The sequence below is a fragment of the Heteronotia binoei genome, chromosome 2 (assembly GCF_032191835.1).
Source record: "Heteronotia binoei isolate CCM8104 ecotype False Entrance Well chromosome 2, APGP_CSIRO_Hbin_v1, whole genome shotgun sequence".
NCBI classification, from domain to species: Eukaryota; Metazoa; Chordata; class Lepidosauria; order Squamata; family Gekkonidae; genus Heteronotia; species Heteronotia binoei.
The window spans coordinates 95,807,543-95,829,531 of NC_083224.1; the positions used below are offsets into that span (position 1 = coordinate 95,807,543).

Genomic DNA, 21,989 nt, shown 5'->3' on the forward strand with positions numbered 1-21,989 from the left:
CTAATAGCCGATCCCGATACAGAATGATTATCCGAAAGTAAATCAGCGCAGCAAGTATCAACTGTCTTGTGGCATTCTGGGCTTTGTAGTTCCATACTACACAGTAGTTTAACCAATCAGCCCGGCCCTACGTCAGCTTGGCCCTTTATAGGTTAACCAATCAGCCCGGTCTACGTCAGCCACGTGGTACACTTTGGAAGGGTCATGTGGCGCAGTATCAGTCATTCAGTCGGTCACCTGAGCCGGGGTCGAGTTAGTCCGTAGTGGGGGTTTAGTGCTGTCGCCATGTCTGGGCTCGCGTTGCTGTATTCGGGGCTTGGATTGAGTGCAGCCGCCGCCATCACCGGCATTGGTTAGTAGCTGAGTCGGGGCAGGGTGCGGTCCTGGGGGGTGTTGTCACGCGCACATACACACACAGAGCAGCGAGTGGGTCGTCGGGGAATGTGTATGTGAGATGGGATGCTTGGCGATGTGATTGGTTGCTCTGAGATGTCGTGTCGTGCTACCCTGATGTCGCTCCCGAGGTGTGCATCTGCGGCAACGCATTTTTCTTAGGCGGAAGGACCCCCGATTTCACATCCCAGTCTTTCTTCATCGGGCTTGGATGATCTTTGGCTCTCCTTGCGGGTGACCTTACTGCAACCCTCCCCCCAGCGTAAAGGGCCTCTCACTATCCGTTTCCTGCCTTATGTTCTGAGAAAATGCTGGTTCCTCCTGGTTAGCCTAGCAGACTAACATGCTCCCTAGCTAAGTCAAAGAAGGGCGTTTAAAAAAAAAAAAAACTTAAATGCAACTTCAGTTCCTCTCCCTGCACGGAGATAGGGCTGCTCATCCCCTAGAATCGAAATACTGTGGAAACTGACACTTTGCTTTGCCCTGGTCACCCTTGGTATACTTTCACTGAATCTTGACTGACCATACAGATGTTATTAATATATAATTACAGTTGTTGAATCCTTGACATATAAGTTGAGGTGGGTGTGAAGATGAGTCTGACTTGAAGAAGTGAGGGACCGTGGTTGTTATGTTTCTTTGACTTCCTAGGTAACACCATGAGTATTTCAGACACCAACTCTACCCACTGCTAAGAAAATGTTTCCAGAGGCAGGGTTTCCTAGGTTTTCAGAGTGCCTAGGAATTTTTTTGTGTTGGGTTTGAATGTCCTTTTCTGAATAATTTCCAGAAGGAAAAGGAAGCTTCATTTAGGATACCATCAACTTTCTATAGTGAAAGTATGACAGGCCTACTCAGAGGACAGTGGCATTAATCCTTAAAGTGACAAAGCAGCATCAGAGAATAATGCTTCCAAAAGGGTTTGAGTTCCTTGTTTACTGATTCAATCCATTTCTGTGTGCTACATCTATTAGTCCTACAGATAAATTGCTCATGGCGTAGTCACAAAGGGTTACTGATTTGCAAAACCTTTTCTTACTTTGTTGGTCTTTGTTTGTGGATTCAGACATCATTCTCCTCCCTTACTTGGTACATCTCTCTTGCATAACCTTTACCTCCACTGTAGTTTAGGGTGCCAGACCAGGTACAGAGGGATGATTGTGAGAAGGTTGCCATCTGGATGAACTTTACCAGAGAAATAGTTCCTTCTCACATATTGCTTAATGAACTATTTATGTTCAGTGAATTTACTTGCTTTGCTCACAGCTTGCCTTTGTTGCCCCTGCTGTTGGGCAGCTTTGTTCTTAGTCCTTCTAGTCATGCTATGTCCTAGAAAGGTAAAAAACTAGCTCTAGAGAATGTGGCACGTTGGCATTAATGAGAGATTCAGTGCATTCTGGAGATTCATTATTGCCTAGTTCTTTGGTCCTGCTGGGGAGATTTCCTACCTTGATTAAGCAGGATTTTGCTTAATCTTGGCAGCCTCCACCCTTGCTCAGATGATGAGGAAAGGGCTTATTTGTGAACGCAGAAAGTTGTGCTGCTCCCTTATTCTACTTGGCAGGGATCATCCTGGAAAAACCCTCTGCTGTCTTGTTAAAATTCTGCCTTTGTTTTTTGTTCTGTGAGGAATTTAGTCACCTTCTTGCCTGTAAGAGTAAGCACTATGCACAGATTTGTGCAATGGACTCTTGTTTTGCCAACAAGCTTTATGATAGCTGTCCTAACAAAGGGGAGTAGTTTGACCTGTACCAGCTATCTGGGATCTCTTGGTGGCCTCAGCTGGATTAACCTGGCTAATTCTTCAACAGTCAAGGCTAAGGCACAATAAGCAGAAAACTCAGCAGTGACCTTCTGACAAACTCTTTTCATTTAAGGTCATTTGCTTTGGTTTGGCACAGGCAATGCCAAAAAGCATGGATTCTGACCAGTTCCTGCTGGGACTAATTCACATGCTGCTTGACTCAGCTGTGCTCCATTTCCTTTGTTTGGCAATCACAATTTTCCTCCATCCTACCCTGCTAATTTATGCAGTTTGTGGACAGACAGGAGGAAGCTTAGTTCCTCTTTCACATCAGGGTAACTGGGAAGAATTATGCTTCCCTTTTTGTATGATTGCCACAGCATTACATGGAGTGGTCAACTACTTCATTTTGCAGTAGAATTTAAGCACCAACACAACTGTTTCAAGCTGAATCTATTTGTCTCAGCCTCTTTTGTCTCCTGGGTTATTATGACTTGATTGTGATTTTGTTAAAGCTCTGGGACATCAGTATCTGTTGGCTGGGGCTTATCAAACTATCTTGATAGTAACAGAGGGAAGATGACCATCAAGTGTAATTACAGACAGTTGGCCTCCACTTCTTTATCCAGTAAAATACGTAGCTATCTGACTGATGGATACAGAAGCTGAGATCCTTCACCCAATTCTGGTGTCTATTTGAAGTCTGATTTATACTGATATACAATGCTGGTGGGCCAGAAGAATTTACCTGTGCAAACTTGCACATGCCCAGAGTCTTATTTAAACAACTCTGTTACTCATTCATTCCTTCTCTGTGCAAAATTAGCATGCCAGTACCTGCCTGCAGATTATGGACACCTCATGTGCCAGAGTTGCATGCCAAGCAACTGATAGCCTAAAGAGCAAGTAAAAAATTTTCTTACCCACCAGCATCATACTTAAAGCAGTCCAGATGTGTGGGTGGAATAGGAGGAGAAAGCAGATGTTAATTTCCCTCTCACAGCTGTTTCTCATTTGTCTTGTCTGCGTCCTTTAGCTTAGTTTAAAAGATTCAACCAGTGTATTGCTGCTGTTTTAAGTTGACTTACTAGTTCTTGTGCTGAAAAAGTAGCAGCATGTCATTTCACCACACTACTGTTCCCTCTAAGCTGTAGAGTCTTGTGAGAAAAAATTCTACTTCATGAGCTACTGGCACTAAAGTTGTGAGCTACTGCATAAATTAGTTTGCTCTGGGGCCATTGTTCCTGAGTGAAGACAAAAATGTGTGAACTGGAGGCTAAAAACTGTGAGCTGGCTCACACCAACTCAGCTTAGAGGGAATACTTCATACTATGATCCTGAATTAACAGTATGATGGAAGGATTCCAATAAGATTCATTCAGCGTGCTTTTTTCTTTCTGTAAGCAGCTGTACTTAGTCCAAATATCCATGTCATGTCTCAACAGTTTTGACACATTTTTTAAAGTTTTGAGTCCTGGTACTTTTGAAATTCATGGCCAGTGTCAGTTGGGTATTGGCCCTGGATGTAGAGAGGAAGGGGATTTTCTGTCTAAAAATGAAAGGCTTCAGGTGTTAGTAGCTCTTAGACTTGTAGGTGTTTCACAGAAAGCAAAATTTCATCTACTGCTACACTACTCTTATAGAAAGAACACCTGGTGAAATTCTGCAGTCTTTGGGGCCCAAATGCCCTCCTGGAGTATGTGGATAATTCTGCTGCTTCCTTGGCACCCATTAGCACAGCTGGCAAAACACACTGCAAAGTATTGGGGGAGGGACTGGAAGGGAGAGTGTTACTGGTATCTCTTGCAATTGCATCTTCCATCATTGCTAGGCAAGAAAATTGGAAGGCAATTGGGGAGAAATATGAATATAAGGTTTGAGCAGTTGTAAGATTAGATCCATTGATTGTTTTTGTTTGGAGGCTCCAGAAATCTGGAGCTGGCCCTGCTGAAGTTGTATCAAGACCAGCAGACTGGGCCTGCAAAGCCAAGAACAACCAGGAGCCCACAAGGAGTGTCATTTTTTTTTACTCTCTGGTACTGTCAGGAGCTGTTGGTAGACTCTTCAGTTCCACTGAACACGTTCTCACTGCCCCCAGTGCAATTTGGAGGGTATAACACTCCTTAGATTGCACTAGGAGGGTGTCACACTTCTTAGATGGCCCTGTAGGAGTGTTTTGTATTATCTTTTATTTAAACATTTCAAAATGTATACCTCATTTTTCTGTCCTCATAGGGATCACCAAGGTGGCTAACAAATTAAAACATACATAATAAAATTATGTTAAAAACCATTGAAACTAACACAACTAAATCCAGAGTTAAAATAATACAAAAGCATAAAAACAACCATTAAAACCTGGGCCAGACGGAAGGATCACTGAGGGAATGGCAAGCAAATCAGCAAGTCTTCACTTCTCAGCAAAAGATAGCAACAAAGAGACAGATTAGTGTCCCTGTAGAAAAAGTTTCAGAGTTTTGGTGCTGTGACTAAGAAGGCCCTCTCCCAGGTTGCTGCCTAATCTCAGAGAGCAGAAGAACCCAGAGAATCATAGAATTGGAAGGGATCTCCAGGGTCATCTAGTCCAACCCTCTACACAATGCAGGAAACTCACAAATACCTCCCCCTAAATTCACAGGATAGAATCATAAAATCATAGAGTTGGAAGGGACCTCCGGGGAGAAGGATCTCAAAAGATGACCAAGTAGTTGGTTAGGTTCATATGTGCATAGGCAGTACTTCAGGTATAATGGTCCCAAATGATATAGGATTTTAAAGGTCAGGATGGGCACCTTGAATTGTGCCTGGGAACAGATCGGGAGCAAGCGTAGATGGGCCAAGACTGGACTGATGGCCCACTCTAGTCAGCATCCTGGCTGCAGCATTCTGTACCAATTAATGTTTCCAAATATTTGACAGGCTGTCACTGGGGATTTCTAGGTGCTGCTTTTATGAACCACGCTTATTGTGTAGACTGCACTATTTTCTGGAGAGGATGGATCAAATATGTTCTATACTTCCTGGCTTATGATTAAACAGCTTCACATGAGGTGTCCCTTGAAGGTCATTTGGAAGCTTTAGTTAGTGCAAAATGTCACTGCCTCCTCCTGTTCAGATGTTGGATGCACATTCAGCCAGTTTTGCAACACTTGCTCTGATTATTTGATAGCATTCTGATACTGTTTAAGGAATCACTTCTTGTTTCTTCACTATTTGAGTCCCACTTTTTCCCAGATGGACCTCACCATTGGTTGAAGATTTGAGGGCTGGGCCTGTTGTAGAGATTTTTCACTACCATTGCTCAAAGTCTTTAGAATGACCTTTCTGAACTATCTGGAACTGTTCTACTCTAATCTCTCTGTTTAAAAAAAAAAGGTAAAGGTAGTCCCCTGTGCAAGCACCAGTCATTTCCGACTCTGGGGTGACGTCACATCACAATGTTTTCACGGCAGACTTAATACGGCGTGGTTTGCCATTGCCTTCTCCAGTCATCTACACTTTCCCCCCAGCAAGCTGAGTACTTATTTTACCGACCTTGGAAGGATGAAAGGCTGAGTCAACCTTGAGCCAGGTACCTGAACCTAGCTTCCACCGGGGATCGAACTCAGGTTGTGAGCAGAGAGTTTGGACTCCAGTGCTGCAGCTTTACCACTCTGCACCATGGGGCTGTGTATACTACTGTAAGTGGCCTCATATTTGGGAGTGATGACATATAAATATTTGAAATAAATTATTAATCCCCATGAATAAGGTTAGAATGGGAGGTATTAGCTTGCTAAGGCCACTGTTATACTTGGCTTTGTGACTGATGAAAGAGATGGATGTCACGTGGCCCATGCCAGTGTCATGCTTTCTCTGGTGCATTGGATTGTGACTTGATAGTCCCACTCTTGATAGGTCTAGAAATACAACTGCCGGTTGCACCAAGGAATGTGTTTTTGAGATCTAGGAAGAAAAACCTTCCACTGTGCCAGACGAGTAATACTTCTTTTAGAAACAGTGGCATGGCCTAGAATGGGAAATGGTTTCTATAATGGCTTCTTTATACAAGCCTCATGCTGTTCATTTGTAAAACCTCTCACTGAGCTGTGGGTACAAAACGGACATATTTTGCCTCTGTGGAGCAGAAAGTGAGAAAAGGGAGTTGTTCTGAGCAAATGTTGACTTCCAAGGCCAGCAAAAAAATTGTGGACCCCAGTAGTAGAGATCAGTTCTTATCTATATCCGCTGTTTCCTGGTCTTTGTTCTTTTCTGGGCATCAGAAAGACTTTAGCACTCCTGCATATCTACTTATCACTGTTTTGCTTTTTTTCCTGTACAAAGTCAGTTCTCTTTCTGACCTGTTCTTTGAGTGTACATTGTCTAAACTTTAAATTTCAGTAGTAAGCCCCTCATTGCCCAATTTTTCTTTTCTCTTTGGTAATTCAGATTGTCACTGTCTGCCTTCTTTCTTTGATGTTCATGGGGATTGCTGATGTGTCATTCCCAAATTCAATGGTCTGTGGTCCAGCCCTGAAATCCATAGTTCCTTCACCCTTGCTCCTTTTTCTTATTGCCAAAACCCCTTTCTGCCTTTGCTTCTGTTTTCTTAATCCATCAGGTTCAGAATAGAATACAATTTTTATTTCATTTTTTAATTTATTTTATCAAATTTATATCCCGCCTTCCGCTAACGGGCTTAGGGCGGCTCACAACAGTTAAAAACAAACATAAAATTTTAAAACAAGATATACAGTAAAATCATTTCCATAAATTTTACAGTCATTACATCCAAGATGCACATTGAAATTCGGATTATTCCGATGTTTCTGGTTTCAGTTCTTTCAATTCAATGAGACTGCCAGTGCTGTGGGATAATAGCCACCTCCCCTTAGGCCTGGTGCTAAATGGAGTGGAACATTTGCCTCCTGTGATTGATTTGTCATATTCTGTTCTTGTGTCTCAAAATATAAAATTTCCTATCACGACCCTGACTCACATCATGAACTGTTCCAAATCAGTCTGCTGACTTGCTCCCCTCTCTGAGGTTGTGCGTGTACCTTGCCTTGCTGTATGCCTTCATGCTGATGCTCTTCCATATCCCTTTTCTGTAGTCAACCCTTTAAAAGTAGGAAATGGCTCAGGGACCAAAGGTACTTAGTGTGGTACCTGGAAGAATGAGAAGATACGGAATTGTTATTATGTTGGTGTAAGAAAGACAATACTGATGATCCCACCTAGTTCATGCTCTTTCAGAAGAGTATGCAAGCATTTCATATGACTAATGCTTTGTATGCACAAACATACAGCTGGTGTTGATTAAGCAGCAAGATGTCTGAAGGTTTCTAATGTTCACAAATTATAAGAAGTTCTTTGGGTTAGTGGTATCAGGATTAGATTCAGTGATCCATCAGCAGCAGGTTCTCATAGCTGTAGGACTTCCCTGCTTTGCCATTCCTCCAGCTGCCCCTTTTCTTCTTCCTCTTCCAGAAAAAACGATTCCTGGGGCTGCAGGGTACACATGGAATACACAGGTTTAGGGGCTGCAGCAAAGAGAGGGAAGAAGGCAAAATCCCCCTGGGGTTTGAGGAAACTTTTGGAAGGACAAGAAAGCAGGGAACATCTTGCCCAAGTGGATTGTCAGATTCTTAATGTGTTGTAGAAAAGGGGGAAAAAGTTGGGACATAAAGACTAACACGTTTATTGAATCATAAGCTTTTGTGAACTATAACCCACTTCGTGATACGTGAAATGGATTCTAACAGCCAATGCATATATGTAGCAGAGAGAAAAAGAAAAATCATGAACAGGTAGGTTAAAAGACCATAAATGCAAGAGGTGTACATATGAACATATGAAGCTGCCTTCTACTGAATCAGAACCTGGGTCGATCAAAGTCAGTATTGTCTACTCAGACTGGCAGCGGCTCTCCAGGGTCTCAAGCGGAGGTTTTTCATGCCTACTTGCCTGGACCCTTTTTAGTTGGAGATGCCGGGGATTGAACCTGGGACCTTCTGCTTCCCAAGCAGATGCTCTACCACTGAGCCACCGTCCTCCCTTCTGTCATTTCTGTTCAAGACTTTTAAAAACATATAAAATAAGCAAAGTGACCATTTACAGCTGCTGTAACTGGTGTTAACGGACTAACACTATAATCCTGCCTACTCCTATATGAACGCAACTGTCCACAGCAATCATGCTCAGAAACCCAGCCTTGGATGCCCCCATCATTTGAAGCTATACAGGTAGCAACCTGAGAAAGGGCCTTCCCAGTTGTGATTGCTGGGGAAAACATCAGCAGCCTCAGATATGCAGATGATACCAATCTAATGGCAGAAAGTGAAGAGGACTTAAAGAACCTCTTGTTGAGGGTGAAAGAGGAGAGCACAAAAGTAGGCTTGAAACTCAACATCAAAAAAACTAAGATCATGTCATCCGGCCCCATCACTCCTTGGCAAATAGAAGGGAAGACATGGAAGTAGTGACAGACTTCACATTTCTGGGATTCAAGGTCACTACAGATGGTGACTGTAGCCATGAAATTAAAAGACATTTGCTCCTTTGGAGGACAGCTATGGCAAACCTGGGCAGTATAATAAAATGTAGAGACATCACCCTGCCAAGAAAAGTCCGTATAGTCAAAGCGATGATATGCCCAGTAGTAATGTATGGCTGTGAGAGTTGGACCATAAGGAAGGCCAAGTGCAGAAGAATAGATGCTTTTGAGCTGTGGTGCTGGAGAAGACTCTTGCGAGTCCCTTGGACTGCAAGAAGATCAAATCAGTCAGTCCTAAGGGAAATCAACTCAAACTGTTCCCTGGAAGGTCAGATGCTGAAGCTGAAGCTCAAATACTTTGGCCACCAAATGAGAAGGGAGCACTCACTGGAGAAGATCCTGATACTGGGAAAGACAGAAGGCAAAAGAAGGGGACAGCAAAAGATGAGATGGCTGGACAGCATTACTGACGTAACTAACGAATTTGAGCAGACTTCAGAGGATGGTGGAAGACAGGAGGGCCTGCCGTGACTTGATCCATGGGGTCACAAAGAGTCGAATTCAACTGTGCAACTGCACAACAACAACCACCTTGAGGCAACCAATATAAAATCATTTCATGCAATCTTTTCCATACTTCTACATAATTCACAAGATATAACAGTATCAAATGGCAGCTGTATATTTGACATTTTATGCATCACCTCCAATATTGTTTTCCAAAATTCCCTAATTTAGTTACAATTCTAATACATGTTTTAAAAAAACTCCTTTGTTTTTATACTTCTGATGCTTTCCAGTATCCAGTTTGCATGCAGTTTCCATGGCCTAAGGTGCTATTTGTTGCCATTTTATAGTACTTGTTCCTTAAATTAAGAATACTCCAAATGTCCAACCTTCTGTAAATAAACATTACTATTTCCAATAAATTTGTTATGGTTTCCTTTTCCACTTTGCTATATGATTCATTCCTGTATGCTGAGCTTTTAATAGGTGATAGATCTTAGAGAACAATTGTTTCTTGAGCACAACTTGTTCTTCAAATTCCATAATCTTCCAAGCACAATGACAGGTATCCTATCATGCCACTCAACAAAATATGAAGGCTTCTTTGTGCCTAAAGAGCTCTCTTTGGAAGAGCCACTGAAGTGGAAGGAAGGCTTCTTAGACTGAACAGTTCAAACTTTGCTGACTGAAGTGGTAAGTTATATGGTAGGTTATATTCTTGATCTGTTCAAAAGATCTAAATGAAAGGTCTACATCCTTTTTCCATTCTGTCTCTGATGTCATGAATCTATGGAATGTCTTCGTAGTTTCCCCATAAATTAGCTTTACTTAATCCTGAGAAAGACTGAAAGATCATCACTGGCTTCTGTAGCTATCAGGAGCTACTGTGTATGCATGTGTGTGTAAAATATTTACCAAGTCTCCAACAAAATATTAATAGGCAGGACAGCTGCCTCTTTCTCCTTGGTAACACCAGTTAGGGTGTTTGTGTTACAGATATTCCTGTTTGCGGTCCATGTGTTGATGACTACTGCCTTGCCCTGATCCGTAAGTTAGGATAGAGTTAGGGTTAACAGAAGACTGAGTAATCATTTCATATTTGGTGCATGCATGTACACTTCTGTGCATGTGTAAGTGTAACTTCACTGCACAGAGGGTGTATTATTAGCACCTGCTCGAGAAAGTCATGACCTGCAGAAGAATTTCCCCAATGCTGGGTTTAGCATGAATCAGTCTTTGAGGACATAAAGGCCCCAAAAGTCAGAAAGATTCAGTGTTGCTCTTGTTTTCCAGGGATCTGCTACACAATATTTGACCTGGGCTTTCGTTTTGATGTGGCATGGTAAGAAGGTGCTCTCTCGCTGACTTAGGTGTGGGGTGGTATGGGTAGATCTGTGGATGCTCTGCATGGTTGGCTGCAAAAGACAGCACAAGAGGCATGCTAGTGTGGCTCTGCTTCCTGGGTTTATGGATTTCTGAAGGCCTGGCTGTGTTCTGTCCCCAAGGAAAGGTAAGCAGTCCTTGGCATGCTTGTGTCCACAGGCAACCAGCATCCCCTCCCTTCCCCTGTAGTTGAAAACAGTATTGATGCCAGTGTCCTCTTTCACCAGTCAATTCTGCTAATTGTCTCACTTTGTCTGTGGGTCAGCTGGCTGCTACTTCTCTTCCCCAATTGTTGCATGTAGCAGAAGCTTAAACTGAATCTGTAGGTCCTGTACTGCCAAGCCTTTGGGCAGATGCCCTCCACCTCAGGCTTTTCACACACCCTCCTCCCCTTCTTTCTGAAACTCATTATATGCTTTTTCTTGTGTTCTTCTATTTGTTTAGTCAGCAGCAGATTTTTCCCTGTGTACATGCCAGTCTAAGTGATATGGGACTAAGAATCCCCCACTGGATTCTGCTATGATCCCCATCCTGTTTCTGCTGGTTCTAGAGGCAACTTATGGTTGTCTTACTGTGTAGAATCTCAAGCAAGTTGCTTGTTTGACATCTACTGGACCCCCTCAAACTAGTGTAACTTGGTCTTGGCACAGCTTTCCTACAGTGATCTTCTCCTGTCCAGCCATGAATATATTGCCTCTTCCTAATGTGGCATCAGTCTCTCTTGGCAGAATGAGAGTGAAGTCTTTTGGCTGACCCAGTGGGGGGGAAATATTTGTATCTTTTGTCATTTATGGCACTGAGGCAGAGGGAAAGACTGGCTTGCTGTATTCTGTTGACAAATGGAAAGAGTTTACGTGTCCTGCTATGGTTGGTGGCTGCTGTTTCTGTTGGGAAGTTGAGACTTCTGGTACTATGACTGGTAAAATCACATTCATATAAGATGACTCCTCTGCATACAGGTTCCTGACAGAGACCTCACCCTTCATGTGGTCTAACCTGGGAATTGGGCTGGCCATCTCGCTGTCAGTAGTGGGTGCTGCTTGGTAAGTGCTCCTGCCCCCTTTATCCATTAACCATCACTCCCCCAGTGTTGCTGGGTTTGCTTCAGGGCTCACCAGTTAGAACAGGGAACTAACCCAGTCACTGCCTACAGGTATGGGCTTTGCCACTGGTAAGAGTGTTGCGATCACAGTGAAAAGAACCGGTCATGTAACCCTTTCTGTGATTATGTTTTCAGGGGCATTTACATCACTGGATCCAGCATCATAGGTGGTGGGGTCAAAGCACCTCGAATCAAAACCAAGAATCTGGTCAGGTGAGAGGAGTTTTTTCCCCCCTTTAATAGCTGATGAGGACATATGCAGTGCATGTATCCCTTGATCATCCTATTTATACTCTTGGCTGTAGACATATCATTCCTGACTTGCTTTTTACCCCTTTTTGGGAGACAAGGCCGCTCTGTTTAGGTATGTGAATCACAGAAATCTAAAGTTGTCTTCTGTGCTCCTGAAAACAGAGTGAGAGAGCTGTGCCTTGTGCTTATCTGAGCATCAGGATTACTCCAGAAGCTGCAAGCAACAAGCAGACTCCTCTTGAATTGCCCATATGTTTTTCTGTGTCTAGGAGTGAGCATATCCTGGATATTTTGGAATTTATACATATTATGATAGAAATATTTAGAATTCAGTACCTCTGTAGAAATGATGTATCCAGAGCTAGATGTAATTCATAATAAAGCAAGTGTAAAATATTACTGCCCTGACCTGGATGGCCCAGACTTGCCTGATCCTGATCTTCTCAAATCTTGGAAGCCAAGCAAGGTCAGGCCTGGCTAATACTTGGATGGGAAATCACCAAGGAAGTCTAGGGTCACGACACAGAGGTAGGCAATAGCAAACCACCTCTGTTCATCGTTTATCTTGAAAACCCAATGGGACCACCATACGTCAGCGGTGACTTTATGGCACTTTCCACTACCACTAAAATGTGACCAAAAAGCAAACTGGGCAGTCTTAAGATGGCATAATAAGAGAAGCAAAGCAGATTGCATAGAAATAAAACACAATGTGTGGTTTTTAGTCCAGCACTTAAATTCCTGATTCCTACCAAGTCAGCTTACTGTTCTAAATTTGTTTGAGCCCTTTTCTCAGCATGTTCCTCTGACAAATCTACCACTCACATATGTAATCAATGAAGGGTTGGTGAACTAAACAAGATATTCTGCTAAATATTTAAAACACCACTGATATAATTAGATAAACAAGACAATTTGATAACAGGAAAAAATCTGGAGAACCCTCATCTTTCCAGAAGTCTGCATTTAGTTTCCTGTGCTTCTGTCATCCTGTCCTGTGAAGCAAATAAGGGGTATCACCAATAAACAGCCACGTCACAGGATTACGTTATTCCTTGGAGCACACAGTGCTACCTGGTAGGAATAACTCTCTAAGGGGAATAAGATCAGGTCATCATAATGCTGTCTGACTAGGCTCTGAGTGGAGTGGGACTGCTGAACGATTGTGGTGCACAGCTGAGGCACAGTGCTGGGTGAGCAGAAGGTGGATATCTAGACAGATCATCAGCTCTCCAGTGGTATGAAATCCTAGAGCGAAGCTACCCTCACACCCAGATCACTACCTTCATGCAGCAGAGCTTATAGCATTGTGTTCTTAGGTTAGCAGACTTAACATAAACCAGCAGAATCACTTTCCTCTTTTTCTCTTTTTCCTAGCCCTATATTCTAATTCATCATCTTTGAGATTGTTGCAGCTGATAAACTGTCCTTTCTCTTGGCAGTATCATCTTTTGTGAAGCTGTGGCTATCTACGGGATCATCATGGCCATTGTGATCACCAACATGGCTGAGGTAATGGGGACGGGGTGGGACTCGCTTCTGTAGAAGGAGCAGCTGTATCCTAGGATTTGCCCTGCTTTTCCAGCTTGTTATTGCAGCATTCAGTTTGTAAGTCCTGAGCAAAGCTGTTAATGATAGGGCATTTTGGAGATCATTAATTCATAGCATCACTATAAATCAGAAGCAACCGGATGGCACATACAACACATGCATATAGCCCAGCTATCACCAGTCTGGTGGAAGCAAGCTCTACTAGTTTGGAGCTGCCTCTTAGGAATTTGATGGATCAGAACTTTGGTCCATCTAGATCAGGGTTTCCCAAACTCCCCCCCCCCCCCCAGGGGCCTGGTTATTTCTACACTTCTCCTTTGTGGCCCACTAAAATTTGGGGTTGGAGCCAGGAGACAGGAAAGTACAAATATGCTTAAAACTCTTGCAATATTTTGTTTAGGAAAGGTAGAAAAATAGTGGGATTTTGCAATGCAATCTTAAAAATAAAACATCAAGAAAAAGCACAAGGATCACACGCAGAAAACTAAAAATATATAATATCCTCAGGCTGGGAAAACATTAAATGGCAGGGCATTTCAAGCTTCTTCCCACCCCCCTGCAGGTCTACTCAGATTAGTAATGACAAGGAAGGAAGGGGGAAAGACTGACAGAGAGAGAGAGAAAGAAGACTCACTGTGTGCATCCGTTCCTAGCTGTTGGCAGCGAGCCCAGTGGGGCCCCAACGGAGCAACAGTGGGGGCGGTCCCGTCCAACACGCCCTCCTGGTGCAGCCTCCCTGGCAGGGGTTGGCAGCACCCAATGACAGCGCCGCCGGGAGAGCTGCGGCCAGCCCCGATGACGGGGGGAGGGAGGAGCGACACCCAAGCCCAAGCAGCAGCCTCGACATCCCCAGCAGCCTGCGCCCAGCTGGAATGAAATGCAAGGATAGCAGGAGGGCCAGCCCGGGATTGGGGCAAAGACCGAGGGGCAGAGGGATGCAGCAATGGGATGTAGGGAGGGGGTGGGCAACACGGCTTTCTCTTTGGGAGGCATCCATGGCCTGGTATAGAGGCGTCCATGGCCTGGTACCGGGTCGGGACCCGGTAAATGGGAAACGCCAATCTAGATCACTTTTGCCTGAGTCTGGTAGTGGCTTTCAGGCTGAGAAGATGTCTTTTCACAGCACTTTCTACCTGAGATCCTTTAACTGAAGATGTGAAGGATTAAAAGTAAGATCTTATGCAGCAATGCATACGCTCTCCAATTTCATCATGGGCCTGCCTTGAAGTACAGACTGGCTAATTGCACCAGAAACATGGGACAATTCTGTAGGGAAACAGGGACAGAGAAGAGCTCTGTGCTAAATCTTAATTAGAAACCAGATAATCCTTCACAGGGCACTAATTCTTCTTTTGCCATCCAAAGAGCTTTTGAGCAAGGTTAATCTGGTTCTGGCTTGTGCATAGAGTTAAGGGATTGATTAAATATGAGGCGTCTCCCCTTCTGCTGCCTCCCCACCACACCTAAAAATGCTGGCAAACGTTTTCATATAGTCTATGCCTCTTAACTATTGGATGGTGTTTCAGTGCTGAATCTAGGCTCCTTTATCTGTGGTTGTGCCCCTTCACTTGCTAAAATCTTGTCATTACTTGCAGCAATTTACTGGCAACACTCCTGAGACGATTGGTTCACGGAACTACCATGCAGGTATATGATGATAGGGGGTGGGGGCAGACGGGAAAACTGTTTTCCTCCTTGTCAGAGCCTCGGGTGCCCATGGTTAGACTGTGTCTTAGCATGAGCTTTATTGACTCCTCCAAGCCAAAGTCTGTTTTTCTCCCAGGAAGCTATGGAACAATGTAGGGAGCATATTGGTCTTACCTGCATTTCTTCCTCCTGGCTATGCCCAAGCCCCTTTTCTCCACCCTGTATTGTAGTAGCAGTCTTCGATGCACCATCTGTGTCCTTGCTGTGAATTTTGGAGTAGCAAAGGCTGTTTTCTTGGATGTCTGTAAATACAGATGCTATTTTTGTGATATTCCTTAGAAGGGGCCTTGTTTGGAGGTAAGGCTTTGCAGCTTCTCCATTTCTTTTGTATGGGATCTCAAGGGAAATTCCTGAAGACTCTGGCATAAATTGGAAGTAAATGCTACCCATTTCTTATGCTTTTTTCTCCCCCACCATAGGTTACTCCATGTTTGGGGCAGGGTTGACAGTGGGCCTCTCCAATCTGTTCTGTGGTGTATGTGTGGGCATTGTGGGCAGTGGTGCAGCACTGGCAGATGCCCAGAACACTAGCCTCTTTGTCAAGATCCTAATTGTGGAAATCTTTGGCAGTGCCATTGGACTGTTTGGAGTCATCGTGGCTATTCTGCAGGTGAGCCCTTCCCCTGCCTAACAGCCCCCCATGTTGGTCCTTTAGAGTCCTGCTCATTCCCATCTTTAAATGAATCACTATGTAGAAGCAAAAAGCTCTTCACCAAACAGTTGTGATCTGTGGACCTCCTTTGAACAAGGGTAAAATGAAGAACCAGAGAGAGCTGAAAAAACAAGCAGACAACTTCAGCATTAGGATCAACAAAAAAAACCCCAAAGGAACACTCCTTTGCAGTTTGCACAAAGGGATGCTATTGGGTTCTCCTGCTTTCAGTATCTGATTAGTTCAGAAGAACAGGTACTGATGGGGCTTTAAAGTAGCTGCTGTCAGGTGTGCTTCAAGAATGAGCCAAGAGAAGAAGGTAGCTTTTCATTCTAGGTCTGGGGACCTTCATCTGCTGCTGCCCACTTTTTAAACAATGTATTCTCCAGCTCGCAGCATCATTTCCCCCTCACACCACCTCCATTGCCCTGCCATCTTTCTTAGTAGCTGAGAACTGAGTACTGAGCAGTAGTCTTTGTTCATGATGACAAGATGAATGCAGTGTATATTGTTAAAAATAAACAAGCCACAGCATGGAAACTGTCATTGGCACTACAGAGGGCATAAGATAACTGGGCTGGGGCACTAGTAGTCACTCAGGACTTACAGGTATACAGAGGAAGTAATTTTCTGGGACCAAGTGTGGGGATGCCCCCTCCCCTCCTCCAAGTAACTGAAGAAACTGTGGTCCATGGAGTGAGTTTGAAGGAAGTCTACATCCTGTTGACAATGTGTTTGCACTAGTGTCGATTGGAGATGTGCAGAAGAGATGTTGTTCATTGAGTTGTAAAATATTTTAACCTTTTTGCCTTTTTTGTGTGTTTTACAGACATCAAAAGTGAAAATGGGTGACTAAGCCCTTTGCCATTCATCTGTCTGCCACCTGCAGATTTTGTACATATTTATTTAATGTCTACTGTTGGGTTGGGGCAGAGCTTGGTGTATAAAGTTATTCCTGTGATCTTTGCCTGCCAGGCCATAGAAGACCCTGATCAATGGATATATATGTGTTGAGAAACTTATCCTGTCTTTTCCGCCTCTGCCACCCGTTCACTGTTTCCTTGAAGATGAAGGCTGGGTGCCCAGGGGAAGGAGTCAGTGGTTCTCCTGCCTTACACTCTCTATGTGGCAGTCACTGCAAACTGCAGTGCCATGTCTTGTGAAATAAATTTGTTTATGGCTAAAGTGGTTGCCCTCTTTTGTGTGCCCCACCCTTCCTACTGCCCTATCTCCCACTGGCCACAAGAGTCCACCTTTCTGGGTTATCAGTCATACTGATTGAAGCCTTGGCTCTACAGGTGGTGTCCTCCTAGACACATCTGCTCCACACTGAAGATGCACAAAGGAACTGAAAAGTGTTATTTCCCTAAAATGGCAAATGATTATTGAAATTAATGATAATAAAAGTGATTTGTATTGTGATAATCATTGTTTGGTGAACTGCTTGAGGCCTACTTATCAGTTCTTGGCATAAAGCAAAAATAGAAATATACCTTACTATTGTTTTATACTCAAATCCTGAATAGCAGAAAACCAAAACTAGCCACAGGCACTGAACTTCTCATTTGAACTGCCATTGGCAGTCTCTGTGTTAATAAGCCTTTAGTAGAGAGGCCTAAAGAGGCTGTTTAAAATCACACATTTAAACCCCCTAGTCAGGGGTGGCCAACAGTAGCTCTCCAGATGTTTTTTGCCTACAACTCCTATCAGCCCCAGCCAGCATGGCCAATGACTGAGGCTGATGGGAGTTGTAGGCAAAAAACATCTGGCAAGCTACCGTTGGCCACCCCTGCAGGCCTAGCTGGCTTCTAATGGGAAGTCTTAGAAAGCAATGATAATTTTGATGGCTGTTTTGTACATTACGCTGAGGTGAACTCTGGTGTGCACTCAACAGGGTTGCTGTCAGTTGTGACATCCTGATGAATGTAATTGTATGTAACTCAGATTTGTCACTTTCAGACTTGACGTGTTTGTGCTTTAATATCTTAGGAATACACTTAATGTATTGTGTGAAGTGACCCTTAAATACCAAAAATATCTTGTTGAGTAAATTTACATTTAACCACTTGGTTAATTGTGTGGAAAGTGTAACCAGATGCAGTCTTATGCTTCTCCATGAATGACCGGGGAAGTTGCAGGAAGTGTTTGCGAGGCCTGAAAAAGGACACTTGTTGTTTTGTAAAGCAATTTCTTATAAAGCAACATGACTTCCTGTTTGCGGGAGAATCAGGAGCAAAAAAAAGCATCCAAAGAAACCTCACATTTTCAAGGCTATATGGTGCCCAGTGGTTTGTTTTAAAATGATCAGATTAACCCAAAGTGTTATAATGGCATCTTGGTCACAGTTTCTTGGTAACTACAGAATTTCAGCACCCTTGCTTCAATTCTCTCCTCTTTTCCCCATGACAAAGCAAGCATAGCTTGAATTGGACTAAGTATGTGCCTGTGCTTCATTGTGTTATGGCAATTAAAGATTAAACTGAAAAGACAAACTATGCAGTAAAGGTTCCACTTTCAGGACATGTTCCTCTGTATGTTCAGCAGAAAGTTGTGCTGCTGGAGTGGGAGATGGGGGTGGAGGAGCCAGTTTGGTGTAGTGGTTAAGCGTGCGGACTCTTATCTGGGAGAACTGGGTTTGATTCCCACTCCTTCACCTGCACCTGCTGGAATGACCTTGGTTAAGCCATAGCGCTCATAGGAGTTGTCTTTGAAAAGGCAGCTGCTGTAAGAGCTCTCTCAGCCCCACCTACCTCACAGGCCGTCTGTTGTGGGGGGGGAGATATCACAGATTGTTAGCCTCTCTGAGACTCTGATTCAGAGAGAAGGGCAGCGTATAAATCTGTGGTTGTCTTCGTCATTCAGCAGGAAGTTGTGCTAGTGGAGTGGGAGATGGGGGTGGAGGTCTTCTTTCAGTCATTTACACTTTCCCTTGTGCAAATGAAATGTGAGAGAAGATAGCTTTACATATTTACTTGAGATCAAGAGTGCATTTCACAAATAATTACATTACCCCTGAAGTCCCTTTTTTAAACAAATGGCTGCACACCTTTCTTTTTTTGGAACTGTGCCCCAAGTATAGTATTTGATGGCTTCAGGCTGTTTGGCAAGTAGGATCACGAGGTGGTCAGCAATGTGGTCACAATCTCCTTTACCTTCCCCAGCCCCCACAACAGACACCCTGTGAGGTAGGTGGGACTGAGAGAGCTCTTACAGCAGCTGCCCTTTCAAGGACAACTCTTATGAGAGCTATGTCTGACCCAAGGCCATTCCAGCAGCTGCAAGTGAAGGAATGAGGAATCAAACCCAGTTCTCCCAGATAAGAGTCTGTGCACTTAACCACTACACCAAATTGGCTGAACAGCAGAAAGAAGGAATCACACAGCATAGACATCGGGGGAAGGGACAGTCTAGACTTGGAAGCCCAGTCATTAGTTTCTGCCTCCTTGAAGATGTCAGAGGTAGTCACAGAAAGATAGGACAGCATAAGGCTCACTATTTGAAAAAGTATAGAGAAAAGGCAAGACCTGTTTTCTCCCTGACTCCACTTTTGATGTGCTGATTATTTCACTATTCAGGACAAGGGTTCATTGATGTAACTAACTTTGATGCCTTTGGAGTGGAGGCAAAGTAAGCTTACATTTTTATGGGAGCTAACAAATTATGCAGCAACTTGTTGCCATCTTCAGGCTACCTGCAGATACAAAGCCTTAAGTGATTTTCTGGACTCTTTGCATTATATATTTAGCATATTTTCCACATTTTAAGTATGTGTGAATCTTCAGCTTTTAAAATATATATAGAGAGAGAGAGCAAATAAGTTTCTTTGTGGACTTTTAGCATTTCTTATTGCCATGACAAGTGCTTGTATAAAGCCTTTAAGAGCTTTACTACTTGAGTAAGATCAGACCCATTTAGACTATGCAAGCTACCAGATAGAGTTGTTTGTTTTCTCTCCTTGTGTGACAGCCAAGCCTCTTGCTTTAGTGTAGTATCAAGATGTTGATATAAAAATCAAAACAAAATGTTAGAGAGCACAGTACTAATGATACCCTGATAATGCTCTCTGATCCCTCAAGCCCTCTCTGTTTAATCTACTGAGTGTAATTGATTGATTTTTTTTGCTTATTCTCTACTCATAGATTGATTTATGTAAGCTGGTAAAGCCTCATGTCAGAAAATGGCCAGTTCAAGAGCAATGTGAACCCTACATAGTCGTGAAGGCTTATGTAATTTTTTTAGAGTATATCTTGCCTCAAATATCAGTTGCCTAGGGTAAGTGGCAGATCATTTGTGCTTGGGCAGAATGGACGTGAAAAGGCAAGTGTTCTGCTTCATATTTCATTTGGTATCACCACTTTCTATACTGATAACGTGTTTCCAGTTACTTGTATTTAGGGCTCTAATAATAGGTATGGAAGACCCTACTCAGGAAGGTGTTACTGGAGACTTTTGCACTTAGTTATTTCATTTCTAGTCTGCTTATCTCACAGAGACTGTTAAGTGGTTTACAAAAATTAAATGCCCACACTAAAAATCGTTTACAAGCTATTAAGCAATATTAATAGTCTTCAGAGAGATATGTCTTCCCATTCTATGGAGCAATTCATAGTAACTTTTCTGTCCTTAAGAGTAGATTTGTTTTGCCCCCAAGTTAAATATTCAGGCCTGTATCTGAACTACCTGCAATGGGTTACATTAAATACAGCACATACTGTAATATTATTTACAACTGTAACTCAGGATGTCTGCCTTTGTTTAGGTAACACCTTTAACATTTCACCCAGATACACAACTCTTGTAGACCTCTGTTTCTTATATTCTAGTTTTGTGTTTTCAGACTCTTCATTTGGGAGTCCCCAGTATTACACATTGCAGCCTAATCTGCTTTCCTTTCTATAGGTCTACATAGTTTTGCAGTAGCGCTGTTCACAGTAATGAGGTAAAGTGTAACTTTAGTTTCATTGGAAACATAGCAGGGATGAGGACTGGCTGTAGCCCCTCTATCAGGATAGGTACCTGTCCTGTGACATGGACAGAACATCAGCACCACACCTGACTATTTTCACAGGAAGATGTTTCTTGCAAAGGCATGAGCCTGATATCCCATTGCCTTTCAGGAAATGTATGCTAACCCGCAGTGCTTCCAGATGATCCCCTTTGGCGTAGTCACTTTCTATCACTACTGCACTTATTCTTGTATTTGTGTGATTCTTAGTAGCAAGATTTTCCCCCTCTCATCTGTACAGGATCATGCTAGGAGTTGTTGCTTTCTGGAACCCTGGAGGAATATCCTTTCTTTCTGTCACAATGTAGCACTTAATTCAGCTTATGCTATGAAAAAAACAATTTATAGGTTACCTTATAGAAACATTCACTCGCCTGATCTCAGTCCTAGTAGTCCATGTGCTGTGCAAGACTTGGTCTGTCTGGACCTAAATGTGGGGGTTACATTCTGCAGTGTTTTCCTCTCAAAGGCTTAAAAACAATTGTGGTGCTTTTGCTGGCTTAGCATCAGCTCCCTGGGTGATTCTGCCACATCCCTACAAATCTGCTCTAAGACACAGCAAATCCACTCACTTTGGATGTTTGCAGAGTGCCCAGCATAAGGAACCAAGCTGGCTCATCAGCCTAATGAGCTGGCAGGAATCCTGGCAGCATAGTGGGTGGGTGGTGGAGAGAGTCAGGTCTTCCAGGATACTGTATCCCTTCTCCTGCTTAGCCAGCATGCAAGTTGCTGGGTGTGGTAGGGAGGCAGGATTGTCAAACCAAGGCAATGGGCTGTGAAGCAAAGCTGGGAGGAAGAGTCAGGAGCATTATGGGGGGCATAGATAAACACAAGAGTCCTGCAATATTATGCTGGGACAGAAACAGCTCAGCTGTGCTTGAGCAGGAATGTTGGCATAGACTGTGGAACACCTGGATCCATTGTGCTCATCAGGTTACATAGTTGGAGGAGAATGCTGCCATGCAGACTAGGGCAGGCAGAGGTAGGGCTGGATAAAGGCATATTCTGAACAAAGACTTCCTTTGTTCAGAATATGCAGCCTGAATCCATGTAGCTAGAAGAGAACTGCACATCCCACTGACTTGTGGAAAGTGTTTTTGGACAGATAACTCCTGAGGATTTTGAAGGCCAGCTTGAGTAGCAGGGTCTGGCAAAATCAGAATGGTACACTTGTAGGGTGACCATAATGTCTGAAGGCCAGCCAGGGACACGTGGGGG

The 21,989-nt window shown here is 43.5% G+C and overlaps 1 protein-coding gene across 1 annotated transcript; it reads left to right on the top strand.

Moving 5' to 3' along the window:
- The first annotated feature begins 157 nt into the window (after nucleotides 1-157).
- Nucleotides 158-17,191, top strand: ATP6V0B (ATPase H+ transporting V0 subunit b). The gene is made up of 8 exons (XM_060231676.1): nucleotides 158-352; nucleotides 10,413-10,461; nucleotides 11,462-11,545; nucleotides 11,740-11,817; nucleotides 13,299-13,368; nucleotides 15,003-15,054; nucleotides 15,534-15,724; nucleotides 16,596-17,191. Exons 1-8 carry the CDS (start codon nucleotides 286-288, stop codon nucleotides 16,620-16,622), a joined length of 618 nt encoding a protein of 205 aa, XP_060087659.1. The 5' UTR covers nucleotides 158-285; the 3' UTR covers nucleotides 16,623-17,191.
- The last annotated feature ends 4,798 nt before the right edge of the window (nucleotides 17,192-21,989 follow it).